At 45.3% G+C, this 13,289-nt stretch overlaps 1 protein-coding gene across 1 annotated transcript; it reads left to right on the top strand.

The window, feature by feature from the left end:
• Nucleotides 1-446: 446 nt before the first annotated feature.
• ppp3r1b (protein phosphatase 3 (formerly 2B), regulatory s1ubunit B, alpha isoform, b) lies at nucleotides 447-12,121 on the top strand. Its single transcript, XM_061880719.1, has 6 exons — nucleotides 447-600; nucleotides 1,127-1,166; nucleotides 6,019-6,195; nucleotides 6,274-6,333; nucleotides 10,887-11,071; nucleotides 11,149-12,121. Exons 1-6 carry the CDS (start codon nucleotides 598-600, stop codon nucleotides 11,194-11,196), a joined length of 513 nt encoding a protein of 170 aa, XP_061736703.1. The 5' UTR covers nucleotides 447-597; the 3' UTR covers nucleotides 11,197-12,121.
• The last annotated feature ends 1,168 nt before the right edge of the window (nucleotides 12,122-13,289 follow it).

Here is a 13,289-nt window from a genome sequence, read left to right as displayed (position 1 = left end):
GTTGGAAGGGCCATAGGCGCAAACTGGCAGCCATGCTTCCTTCTACTGATGTAGCTTACCACCACCAGGTGTGAATGTATGTTGAGTCCTACTTGTCTGTGAGCGCTTTGAGTGTTTAGAAAAGCGCGATATAAATCTAAGTTTTTTGTTTTTTTTTGGTCCTTTTTTTTGAGCAATGAAAAGAAAGAAAATAAAGACAAACGGGAAAAAAACTGCCTTCATGGCAGCTTTGTGTCAACATTGCCACTTTTTCTCATTAGATTTCACCTCATTCCACTTTTTTTTAAATGTTTTACTTTTTTTATTTTTGCAATACTATCAATTTTGCAATTTTTGCAGAATGTGTGGCGGGCCGGTAAACGATTAGCTGCGGGCCGCACTTTGGACACCCCTGCAGTAGCTAACAGTGGCTAATAGTGGCTAAGCTTAGGTAACAGCGGTAGGAGTGGGAAGTGTGTTCTGTCGAGTAGACGATCTCCGCGGATGTAAGCCCCTCCCCCTCTGCAGTGACTAGCTGTCCTAAAAGTCTCCATCTGCTGTCCTCGTCGAGACCTCGTCCCGCAAGTCTAGCGTGTGCAACACTTCCAGCCCGCCAACATGGTAAGTAGGACACGTCCAGTCGACATATTGCGGCTGTTAGTCGCCGCTTCAGCCGCCCGCAGCTCCGTGTCGACATGACAAGAAGGCCTGAACGTTGCGGTCGTGACTGCGCCGAATAGAAGAAAAACATCGGACTTTTCTGCTCCTCCTCCGAGCTGACGTGCTGACTAACACATTTAACGTGTGGACTCGCACATGTTTGGCGAGGAAAATGTGGACATTTAGGCCTGTTAGGTCCGCTGCTGTTCATGCTAACGTTAGCTTAGCCAGTTGCGTCAACAGAGCGGACGTAGGCTCGCGCGCCCACCAAAATAAGAGCTCTCGCCCACACACAATCACAAATGTCGGCACACTTACTGTGGAGGGGCTTGGTGCTGCACTTCCTCATCGTAATAGCGACGTTATGTCAGTTGTGCATGCACACATGTGTCACAATCTCCTTAATATGATCATACTTGCAGTGGAAGTTTGTGAGAAATCACTTCCTCTTTGGACATTAAAAGTGTTAAAAATGTTCTTGTTTCAGGGAAATGAGGCCAGCTACGCCCTGGACATGTGCTCACACTGTAAGTATTCACTTAGGATTTGTTTTGAAGATGTCAGGGATGTGAAAAGGTGTCAGGATGGATGATGTCAAAGGTTATTTTTAGACTGGTTCAATTAGCAGATAAGTCTTACTCGTCTGGAGGCGGAGCTAAAGTTTGTGAGCCCCTCGTGACCTTTGTGACCTGCAAACGACCTATCATGTCCTCGCAGGGTGGGTCAAAGGTTGCGGCTCAGTAATTAACAGCGCATGCTAGTTGTTCCTTTTAATTAAGTGACGCCCCCTTCCACAGTGTGGGTGGACGGGGAGATTAGGGCCGGGTCACATGACCGGCGTGAGGGCTTAGAACGAGGGTGACCTGACAGGCAGCTTTGACCGCCATGGCCGCTTCTGCTCGCAAATCAGGTAAGTTTGGGGACGTGGAGCGCCAGGAAAGCGTGCGGTGGAATTCTGCGTGGAATCCCGCGCGGTCATTCTGTCGATAGCGCGGTGGTCTGGAAGATTCCAGTGTCGTCCCTTCTCGCCACTTGCAGTCCACACCGACGAGATTAAGAGGCTCGGCAAGAGATTTAACAAATTTAGCATTTATCAGCTCGACTATTGGTAGCATTTATCAGCTCCTCCGTAGGTAGCATGTATAATCAACTGGAGCATAAGTGTTGGATTAATTGTAAATAAGTTATCTCATTTTATGCAAAAATGATTGTTTGCTCATGCATTGTGTTGATAAGCTGAAGAGAAATGAAACTTGGTGTTTGATTGGAATTAGGTTGACCTACCAACTTCAAAGAGGAATTGGGAGATGGCACAGAGCAACGCAGGAAGTTGCTGTATCCTCTGTATTTGCATGTATTAAGTTCTCACCACCGGTGTTAGGTTTCCAACACAGCTGCAAATACCTCCTCCTCCCTTAGTGCAGCTCTGTGTGTGTGTTTGTAATGTAGGGCATTCCCAAATGAATTAAAAGGCGAGGAGAGTGGAGAAAGTTTTCAGAGTGAATTAGGAGCCTGTAACGGACAACTTGCTCAAGTTATTCTCCTTGTACGAGAAAAGCAATTACTGGTTTATCTTCTATTCTCTGTTTCTGTGTCTTTATAATGTCTCATGGTATTTGATCCTGACAGTAGGTAGCGTGTATAATCAAGTGGACCGCAGGTAGCATTTATAATCAGCTGGAGCGTAGGTAGCATGTATCATCAGCTGGATCGCAGGTAGCGTTTATAATCACCTGGACCGTAGGTAATCATCAGCTGGACCACAGGTAGCATGTATCATCAGCTGGACCATTAGTAGCGTGTATAATCAGCTGGAGCGTAGGTAGCATGTATCATCAGCTGGAGCGTAGGTAGCGTGTATCATCAGCTGGAGCGTAGGTAGCGTGTATCATCAGCTGGAGCATAGGTAGCATGTATCATCAGCTGGATCGCAGGTAGCGTTTATAATCACCTGGACCGTAGGTAATCATCAGCTGGACCACAGGTAGCGTGTATAATCAGCTGGACCATCAGTAGCGTGTATAATCAGCTGGAGCGTAGGTCGCATGTATCATCAGCTCGAGCGTAGGTAGAGTTTATCATCAGCTGGAGCGAAGGTAGCATGTATAATCAGCGTGACCGTAGGTATCACCAGCTGGACCGTCGGTAGCATGTATCATCAGTTGGAGGGTAGGTAGCATGTATAATCAGCGTGACCGTAGGTTACACCAGCTGGACCGTCGGTAGCGTGTATCATCAGTTGGAGCGTAGGTAGCGTGTATCATCAGCTGGAGCGTAGGTAGCGTGTATCATCAAATGGAGCGTAGGTAGCGTGTATCATAAGCTTGACCGTAGGTAGCATGTATCATCAGCTTGACCGTAGGTAGCATGTATCACCAGCTGGACCGTCGGTAGCATGTATCATCAGTTGGAGTGTAGGTAGCGTGTATCGTCAGCTGGAGCGTAGGTAGCGTGTATCGTCAGCTGGAGCGTAGGTAGCGTGTATCACCAGCTGGACCGTCGGTAGCATGTATCATCAGTTGGAGTGTAGGTAGCGTGTATCGTCAGCTGGAGCTTCGGTAGCATGTATCACTAGCTGGACCGTCGGTAGTATGTATCATCAGTTGGAGTGTAGGTAGCGTGTATCGTCAGCTGGAGCGTAGGTAGCATGTATCATCAGCTGGAGGGTAGGTAGCAGGTATCATCAGCTAGAGCGTAGGTAGCATGTATCATCAGTTGGAGTGTAGGTAGCATGTATCACCAGCTGGACCGTCGGTAGCATGTATCATCAGTTGGAGTGTAGGTAGCGTGTATTGTCAGCTGGAGCGTAGGTAGCGTGTATCACCAGCTGGACCGTCGGTAGCATGTATCATCAGTTGGAGTGTAGGTAGCGTGTATCGTCAGCTGGAGCTTCGGTAGCATGTATCACCAGCTGGACCGTCGGTAGTATGTATCATCAGTTGGAGTGTAGGTAGCGTGTATCGTCAGCTGGAGCGTAGGTAGCATGTATCATCAGCTGGAGGGTAGGTAGCAGGTATCATCAGCTAGAGCGTACGTAGCATGTATCATCAGTTGGAGTGTAGGTAGCGTGTATCGTCAGCTGGAGCGTAGGTAGCGTGTATCACCAGCTGGACCGTCGGTAGCATGTATCATCAGTTGGAGTGTAGGTAGCGTGTATCGTCAGCTGGAGCGTAGGTAGCATGTATCACCAGCTGGACCGTCGGTAGTATGTACCATCAGTTGGAGTGTAGGTAGCGTGTATCGTCAGCTGGAGCGTAGGTAGCATGTATCATCAGCTGGAGGGTAGGTAGCAGGTATCATCAGCTAGAGCGTAGGTAGCATGTATCATCAGTTGGAGTGTAGGTAGCGTGTATCGTCAGCTGGAGCGTAGGTAGCGTGTATCACCAGCTGGACCGTCGGTAGCATGTATCATCAGTTGGAGTGTAGGTAGCGTGTATCGTCAGCTGGAGCTTCGGTAGCATGTATCACCAGCTGGACCGTCGGTAGTATGTATCATCAATTGGAGTGTAGGTAGCGTGTATCGTCAGCTGGAGCGTAGGTAGCATGTATTATCAGCTGGAGGGTAGGTAGCAGGTATCATCAGCTAGAGCGTAGGTAGCAGGTATCATCAGCTAGAGCGTAGGTAGCAGGTATCATCAGCTGGAGCGTAGGTAGCGTGTATCATCAACTGGACCATCAGTAGCGTGTATCATCAGCTGGAGCGTAGGTAGCGTGTATCATCAGCTGGAGCGTAGGTAGCAGGTATCATCAGCTGGAGCGTAGGTAGCGTGTATCATCAGCTGGAGCGTAGGTAGCGTGTATCATCAGCTGGACCGTCGGTAGCGTGTATCATCAGCTGGAGCGTAGGTAGCGTGTATCATCAGCTGGAGCGTAGGTAGCGTGTATCATCAGCTGGAGCGTAGGTAGCGTGTATCATCAGCTGGAGCGTAGGTAGCGTGTATCATCAGCTGGAGCGTAGGTAGCGTGTATCATCAGCTGGAGCCTAGGTAGCGTGTATCATCAGCTGGAGCGTAGGTAGCGTGTATCATCAGCTGGAGCGTAGGTAGCGTGTATCATCAGCTGGAGCGTAGGTAGCGTGTATCATCAGCTGGAGCGTAGGTAGCGTGTATCATCAGCTGGAGCGTAGGTAGCGTGTATCATCAGCTGGAGCGTAGGTAGCGTGTGTCATCAACTGGACCGTCGGTAGCGTGTATCATCAGCTGGACCGTCGGTAGCGTGTATCATCAGCTGGAGCGTAGGTAGCAGGTATCATCAGCTAGAGCGTAGGTAGCAGGTATCATCAGCTAGAGCGTAGGTAGCAGGTATCATCAGCTGGAGCGTAGGTAGCGTGTATCATCAGCTGGACCGTCGGTAGCGTGTATCATCAGCTGGAGCGTAGGTAGCGTGTATCATCAGCTGGAGCGTAGGTAGCGTGTATCATCAGCTGGAGCGTAGGTAGCGTGTATCAGCTGGGGCGTAGGTAGCGTGTATCATCAGCTGGAGCGTAGGTAGCGTGTATCATCAGCTGGAGCGTAGGTAGCGTGTATCATCAGCTGGAGCGTAGGTAGCGTGTATCATCAGCTGGAGCGTAGGTAGCGTGTATCATCAGCTGGAGCGTAGGTAGCGTGTATCATCAGCTGGAGCGTAGGTAGCGTGTATCATCAGCTGGAGCGTAGGTAGCGTGTATAATCAGCTGGAGCGTAGGTAGCGTGTATCATCAGCTGGAGCGTAGGTAGCGTGTATCATCAGCTGGAGCGTATGTAGCGTGTATCATCAGCTGGAGCGTAGGTAGCGTGTATCATCAACTGGACCGTCGGTAGCGTGTATCATCAGCTGGGGCGTAGGTGGCGTGTATCATCAGCTGGGGCGTAGGTGGCGTGTATCATCAGCTGGGGCGTAGGTGGCGTGTATCATCAGCTGGAGCGTAGGTGGCGTGTATCATCAGCTGGAGCGTTGGTAGCGTGTATCATCAGCTGGAGCGTAGGTAGCGTGTATCATCAGCTGGACCGTCTGTAGCGTGTATCATCAGCTGGACCGTCGGTAGCGTGTATCATCAGCTGGGGCGTAGGTAGCGTGTATCATCAGATGGGGCGTAAGTGGCGTGTATCATCAGCTGGAGCGTAGGTTACGTGTATCGTCAGCTGGGGCGTAGGTAGCGTGTATCATCAGCTGGAGCGTAGGTAGCGTGTATCATCAGCTGGGGCGTAGGTAGCGTGTATCAGCTGGAGCGTAGGTTACGTGTATCATCAGCTGGAGCGTAGGTAGCGTGTATCATCAGCTGGGGCGTAGGTAGCGTGTATCATCAGCTGGAGCGTAGGTAGCGTGTATCATAAGCTGGAGCGTAGGTAGCGTGTAGCAGAATGTTCGGGAGCCATCACGTTGTGTTTTGTGACCTTGCAGTTGACGCTGATGAGATCAAGCGTCTGGGCAAGAGGTTTAAGAAACTGGACCTGGACAACTCGGGCTCTCTGAGTGTGGAGGAGTTCATGTCTCTGCCAGAACTGCAGCAGAACCCTCTGGTCCAACGCGTCATCGACATCTTTGACACTGACGGCAACGGCGAGGTGGACTTTAAAGGTAAGCCCCTCCCCCACGGCTCTAAAGGTAAGCCCCTCCCCCACTGCACACCTTTGACTGTTTGTGCTTGCTCCTCAGAGTTCATTGAAGGCGTCTCCCAGTTCAGCGTGAAAGGAGACAAGGAACAAAAGTTACGATGTAAGTGTCCTTGCCAGCGCTGCAACCATTGGTTTGATTATTGCTTGCAATTATTAGCAACCATCAGTTTGATTATTGCTAGTATTTATTAGCAACCATTAGTTTGATTATTGCTTGCATTTATTAGCTTGACCAGTCTTAGCATTTATTGGCAACCATCAGTTTGATTATTGCTAGCATTTATTAGCCCAAATTCTGTTGGTATTTATTAGCCCGATCTTTATCAGCATCTATTACCGGTATCTCAACTATTGGCATCTATTAGTTCAACTGTTGGCATCTATTAGTTCAACTGTTGGCATCTATTAGTTCAACTGTTGGCATCTATTAGTTCAACTGTTGGCATCTATTAGTTCAACTATTGGCATCTATTAGTTCAACTATTGGCATCTATTAGTTCAACTGTTGGCATCTATTAGTTCAACTGTTGGCATCTATGAGTCCAACTGTTGGCATCTGAGTCCAACTGTTGGCATCTATGAGTCCAACTGTTGGCATCTATGAGTTCAACTGTTGGCATCTATGAGTCCAACTGTTGGCATCTATGAGTTCAACTGTTGGCATCTATGAGTTCAACTGTTGGCATCTATGAGTTCAACTGTTGGCATCTACGAGTTCAACTGTTGGCATCTACGAGTTCAACTGTTGGCATCTACGAGTTCAACTGTTGGCATCTACGAGTTCAACTGTTGGCATCTACGAGTTCAACTGTTGGCATCTACGAGTTCAACTGTTGGCATCTACGAGTTCAACTGTTGGCATCTATGAGTTCAACTGTTGGCATCTATGAGTTCACCTATTGGCATCCGTTAGTTCACCTATTGGCATCTGTTAGTTCACCTACTGACATCCGTTAGTTCACCTACTGGCATCCGTTAGTTCACCTATTGGCATCCGTTAGTTCACCTATTGGCATCCGTTAGTTCACCTATTGGCATCCGTTAGTTCACCTATTGGCATCCGTTAGTTCACCTATTGGCATCCGTTAGTTCACCTATTGGCATCCGTTAGTTCACCTGTTGGCATCCGTTAGTTCACCTGTTGGCATCCGTTAGTTCAACTGTTGGCATCCGTTAGTTCAACTGTTGGCATCCGTTAGTTCAACTGTTGGCATCCGTTAGTTCAACTGTTGGCATCCGTTAGTTCAACTGTTGGCATCCGTTAGTTCAACTGTTGGCATCCGTTAGTTCAACTGTTGGCATCCGTTAGTTCAACTGTTGGCATCCGTTAGTTCAACTGTTGGCATCCGTTAGTTCAACTGTTGGCATCCGTTAGTTCAACTGTTGGCATCCGTTAGTTCAACTGTTGGCATCCGTTAGTTCAACTGTTGGCATCCGTTAGTTCAACTGTTGGCATCCGTTAGTTCAACTGTTGGCATCCGTTAGTTCAACTGTTTGCATCCGTTAGTTCAACTGTTGGCATCTGTTAGTTCACCTACTGACTTCTATTAGTTCACCTACTGGCGTCTGTTAGTTCAGCTATTGGCGTCTGTTAGTTCAGCTATTGGCATCTGTTAGTTCAGCTATTGGCATCTGTTAGTTCACCTATTGGTATCTGTTAGTTCACCTATTGGCATCTGTTAGTTCACCTATTGGCATCTGTTAGTTCACCTATTGGCATCCGTTAGTTCACCTATTGGCATCCGTTAGTTCAACTATTGGCATCCGTTAGTTCAACTATTGGCATCCGTTAGTTCAACTATTGGCATCCGTTAGTTCAACTATTGGCATCCGTTAGTTCACCAATTGGCATCCGTTAGTTCAACTATTGGCATCTGTTAGCATGTGTTAGCTTGACTATTAAGATTGATGAGGTGGACTATTAGTAACATTTATTAGTTAGACTTTTGTTAGCACTTTTTAGCTCGACTGCACGTTCGAAGTACTGTAACTTAAAAAAAAAACACAAATATGTTAACCACACTGTTTGGTGGTGTTCAAATATACTCTTAAAAATACTACTTGATGTTCAAATATGCTCTTAAAAATACTACTTGATGTTGTCCAAATATACTCTTAGAATACTACCAATAATACTTGGTGTTTAAAAATACTACCTGTTCTACTTGATGTTGCTCAAATATAATCTTAAAAATACTACGTATACTACTTAATACTACCTATACTATTTGGTGTTGTCCAAGTAATACTCTTAAAAATACTACTTGATGTCCAGATCTATCCTTAAAAATACTACCTATACTACTTGGTGTTTAAAATGACTACTTGATGTTGTTCAAATAATACTCTTAAAAATACTACCCATACTACTTGGTGTTGTTTAACAACACTACTTGATGTTGTTCAAATAATACTCTTAAAAATACTACCTTATACTACTTGGTGTTTAAAAATAATATTTGATGTTGTTCAAATAATCCTCTTAAAAATTCTACCTATACTACTTGGTGTTGTTTAACAATACTATTTGATGTTGTTTAAATAATAGTCTTAAAAATACTACCTATACTACTTGGTGTTTAAAATAACTACCTATACTACTTGGTGTTGTTTAACAATACTACTTGATCTTGTTCAAATAATACTCTTAGAAATACTACCTATATTGCTTGATGTTCAAATATACTCTTAAAAATACTTTTTGATGTTCCAATTTACTCTTAAAGGGGAACATTATCACAATTTCAGAAGGGTTAAAACCAATAAAAATCAGTTCCCAGTAGCTTATTTTATTTTTCGAAATTTTTTTCAAAATTTTACCCATCACCCAATATCCGGAAAAAAAGCTTCAAAGTGCCTGATTTTCACGATCAGTATATCCAACCGTCCATTTTCCTGTGACGTCACATAGTGATGCCAATACAAACAAACATGGCGGATAGAACAGAAAGATATAGCGACATTAGCTCGGATTCAGACTCGGATTTCAGCGGCTCAAGCTATTCAACAGATTACGCATGTATTGAAACGGGTGGTTGGAGTGTGGAGGCAGATAGTGAAAACGAAATTGAATAAGAAACTGAAGCTATTGAGCCATATCACTACAGACAGCGGAAACGAGGACGAATTCGGCGATCGCCTTCTAACCAACGATTGCATCTTTTGACCACTGGTGCAACTTAAATCCGTCGATTGGTAAGTGTTTGTTTGGCATTAAATGAGGGTGGAGGGAAAGGCTGGATGCAAATATAGCTACAAATGAGGCATAATGATGCAATATGTACATACAGCTAGCCTAAATAGCATGTTAGCATCGATTAGCTGGCAGTCATGCCGTGACCAAATATGTCTGATTAGCACATAAGTCAATAACATCAACAAAACTCACCTTTGTGATTTCGTTGACTTTATTGTTGGAAATGCATCTGCTTTGAGTGTCGCAGGATAACCACACATCTCTGCCATCTCTGTCATAGCATCGCTATCGTCGGTAAAGTGTACGAAGGAATTTCGCATCTTTTGACCACTGGTGGGGTGCAACTTGAATCTGTCGATTGGGAAGTGTTTGTTTGGCATTAAATGTGGGTGGAGGGAAAGGCTGGATACAAATATAGCTACAAATGAGGCATAATGATGCAATATGTACATACAGCTAGCCTAAATAGCCTGTTAGCACCGATTAGCATGCCGTGACCAAATCTGTCTGATTAGTACATAAGTCACTAACATCAACAAAACTCACCTTTGTGATTTCGTTGACTTTATCGTTGGAAATGCATCTGCTTTGAGTGTCGCAGGATAACCACACATCTCTGTCATAGCATCGCTATCGTTGGTAAAGTGTGCGAAGGAATTTCGCATCTTTTGACCACTGGTGTGGTGCAACTTGAATCTGTCGATTAGTATGTGTCTGTTTGGCATTAAATGTGGGTGGAGGGAAAGGCTGGATGCAAATATAGCTACAAATGAGGCATAATGATGCAATATATACATACAGCTAGCCTAAATAGCATGTTAGTATCGATTAGCATGCCGTGACCATTGATATGTCTGATTGATAAGTCAACTTGAATCCGTCTCTGTTCGTGTTGTTACACCCTCCGACAACACACCGACGAGGAATGATGTCTCCAAAGTACGGAAAACAGTCGAAAAAACTGAAAATAACAGAGCAGATTTGACTTGGTGTGTGTAATGTGTTTGAGAAAATGGTGGATTGCTTCCCGTTGTGACGTCACGGGTGAAGGGTCATTGCTCCGACAGCGAACAATTGAAAGGCGTTTCAATGGCCAAATTCACCCTTTTAGAGTTCGGAAATCAGTTAAAAAAACATATGGTCTTTTTTCTGCAACATCAAGACGCTTACATAGGTCTGCTGATAATGTTCCCCTTTACTTGATGTTCAAATTTACTCTTAAAAATACTTCTTGATGTTGTTCACATATACTTATAGTACTTATATACTACCTGTAGTAGTTTGTGTTGTGTAGAAGTAGTAGTAATGCAGAGTGGTGTAGACGAGCTAAGTGGTGTGTGTGTGTGTGTGTGTGTGTGTGTGTGTGTGTGTGTGTGTGTGCGTGTGTGTGCGTGTGTGTGCGTGTGTGTGCGTGTGTGCGCGCGCGTGTGTGCGCGCGCGTGTGTGTGTGCCGCCAGTCGCCTTCAGGATCTACGACATGGACAAAGATGGCTACATCTCCAACGGTGAGCTGTTCCAGGTGCTGAAGATGATGGTGGGCAACAACCTGAAGGACACGCAGCTGCAGCAGATCGTGGACAAGACCATCATCAACGCCGACAAGGACGGCGACGGCAGGATATCCTTCGAGGAGTTCTGCGCGGTCAGTCCCGTCCCCGCGGCCTCCCCCCCTTCCTCCCATGCGTGATCCCCGAGCTGACTTGCTGTCATCCCCTGCAGGTGGTGGGCGGCCTGGACATTCACAAAAAGATGGTGGTGGACGTGTGACGGCCTTCCTCGCCCGGTCCAGTGAGGAGCCCCTCCCCTGACTCCGCCCCCTCACAAAGCCAAACTTTGACAGCCAACAGGACGTCGGACGGCGTTTGTGGCGTGTGTGTGTGTGTGTTTTGTATTTATTTGGAGGTGTGTGTGCCAACAGGAAGTGTGTGTGTGTGCGTGCGTGCGTGTGTGTGAAGCTAATCAACACTTAAACTGGCATGTGTTCCTTCTGTGTGTGTGTGTGTGTGTGTGTGTGTGTGTGTGTGTGTGTGTGTGTGTGTGTGTGTGTGTGTGTGTGTGTGTGCGCGTGTGCGCGCGCACGCGCACGTGGGCTGACAAGTTCTAGTGGTGTACAAAAAGCTGATTTTTTTTTTTTCTCTCCTGCTGAGGTTTTCTACTCGTCGCCGTGCAGCCGAAGTGCTCTGCCTGCTGCTCGCATGTCGCCCCCCGGGTGTGCAACCTTCTCCACCTTTCAGGTTTACAAGCTCACTTTTCTTCTGCCCACTCACAGCCGCCTCGGTCACCAACCGGAAGAGGGATTTCACAATAAAAGTCTTACTTTAGATCCACGTGAAGTGCTCTTTCGGCGCGTGGGTGGGCGGGTGTGAAAGAAGCTCGCTGCACGTTGGCATGATGTTTGCATGTGTGTTTGCACGTGTGTGCGCTTTTGGGGCCGGGAGGAGGAGGAGGCGGGGCCGTCGCACCGCCACGCGAGCGCTGTGTTTACATGTGAATAATAATAATATTAATATTAACGCTGGCGATGAATATGAACATTTCAAACGCACCGTGTTGCCAATGAAAAGTTGATGTGGTGAAACTCGTCTTCTTTGGCTCTTTTTGTACGTTTGTCAGGAAGTCTTGTAAAGTTTGGAGGCCGCATGGACACTCCTTACTGCCTCACTTCATGGAACAATAAACTCCTCAAACTGTCTCTTCAGACACATTATTGCAGCATCGTGTGTCCGCCACCATTTTCTCTGGAAATGCCTTGAAAAGTTAGCATGGTAGAAGCGTGTATATTATTAGTGTTGGCAGGCTAACAGTTAACATACGTCAAGTTAAAAAAAAATTAATGACTCTGGGGTAAGCGGTTGCAAAATGAACTGTAAAAGTTGGCACGCGTCACATGCCAAATTGTATAAGTGTAAGGCTCAGGAGTTAGGGAAAACATTTACTGAAACATTTGCATGCTAATGTTTGCACATACCAAATATTTTATTTATATATATATACATATATATATATACATATATAGTTAGCATGCTAACAAATGTCAAATAAATTGTTTTATGACTCTGGGGTAAACGGTTGCAAAATTAACAATAAAAGTTAGCATGCTAATGTTGGCATGTGTCACATACCAAGTTATATGATTAAGGTGTATGGCTGTAGAAATTAGCGAAGAAAAAGTTAGCATGCTAATACTTGGAACCATTCAAAGCTGCTGAGAAATGTGTATGTAGAAGTTTTTATATTATTGGTGTTAGTATACTAACAGTCAACATACGTCAAGTAATAAGTAGCATGACTCTGGGGTAAATGTTTGCAAAATCAGTTATAAAAGTTGGCATTCTGGTACTTAAGTAACAAAAGCAGAGAGCATTTTGTCTTTGAACGATTCAAAGCCATTGAGAAATGTGTATGTCGAAGTTTGTGTATTGTTCGTGTCAGCAGGCTAACAGTTGACATATGTCAAGTTAAAAGTCGTATGACTCTGGGGTTAATGGTTGCAAAATTAACTGTAAAAATTAGCGTGCAAATACTTGAGTCACGAGCAGGGAGAATTTTGTTGTTGAGAAATGGGTATGTAGAAGTTTGTATATTGCTAATCTTAGGATGCTAACAGCATATGTCAAGTATATAGTTGCAAAATTATCAATAAAACATAGCATGCTAATGTTGGCGTGTCACATACCCAGTTATATGACTAAGGTGTATTGTTGTGGAAATTAGCAAAGTAAGTGTAAAATTAGCTGAAAAGGTTTGCATGCTAATACCATTCAAAGTTGTTGAGAAATGTGTATATAGAAGTTTGTATATTATTAGTGTTAGCATACTAACAGTTAAAAAAACGTCAAATAAAAAGTTGTATGACTCTG

Source organism: Nerophis ophidion, linkage group LG20 (genome assembly GCF_033978795.1).
Source record: "Nerophis ophidion isolate RoL-2023_Sa linkage group LG20, RoL_Noph_v1.0, whole genome shotgun sequence".
Taxonomy (NCBI): Eukaryota; Metazoa; Chordata; class Actinopteri; order Syngnathiformes; family Syngnathidae; genus Nerophis; species Nerophis ophidion.
Note: the sequence above shows the minus strand (reverse complement) of the source record. Positions and strands in the feature narration are given on the sequence as shown.

What these genes read in the sequence shown, in the direction of transcription:
- ppp3r1b (XM_061880719.1), top strand. An exon ending in CCTGGACATGTGCTCACACT is followed by an intron (nt 1,167 to 6,018) that starts GTAAGTATTCAC and finishes GTGACCTTGCAG; the next exon opens with TTGACGCTGATGAGATCAAG. An exon ending in CAAGGAACAAAAGTTACGAT is followed by an intron (nt 6,334 to 10,886) that starts GTAAGTGTCCTT and finishes GTGTGCCGCCAG; the next exon opens with TCGCCTTCAGGATCTACGAC.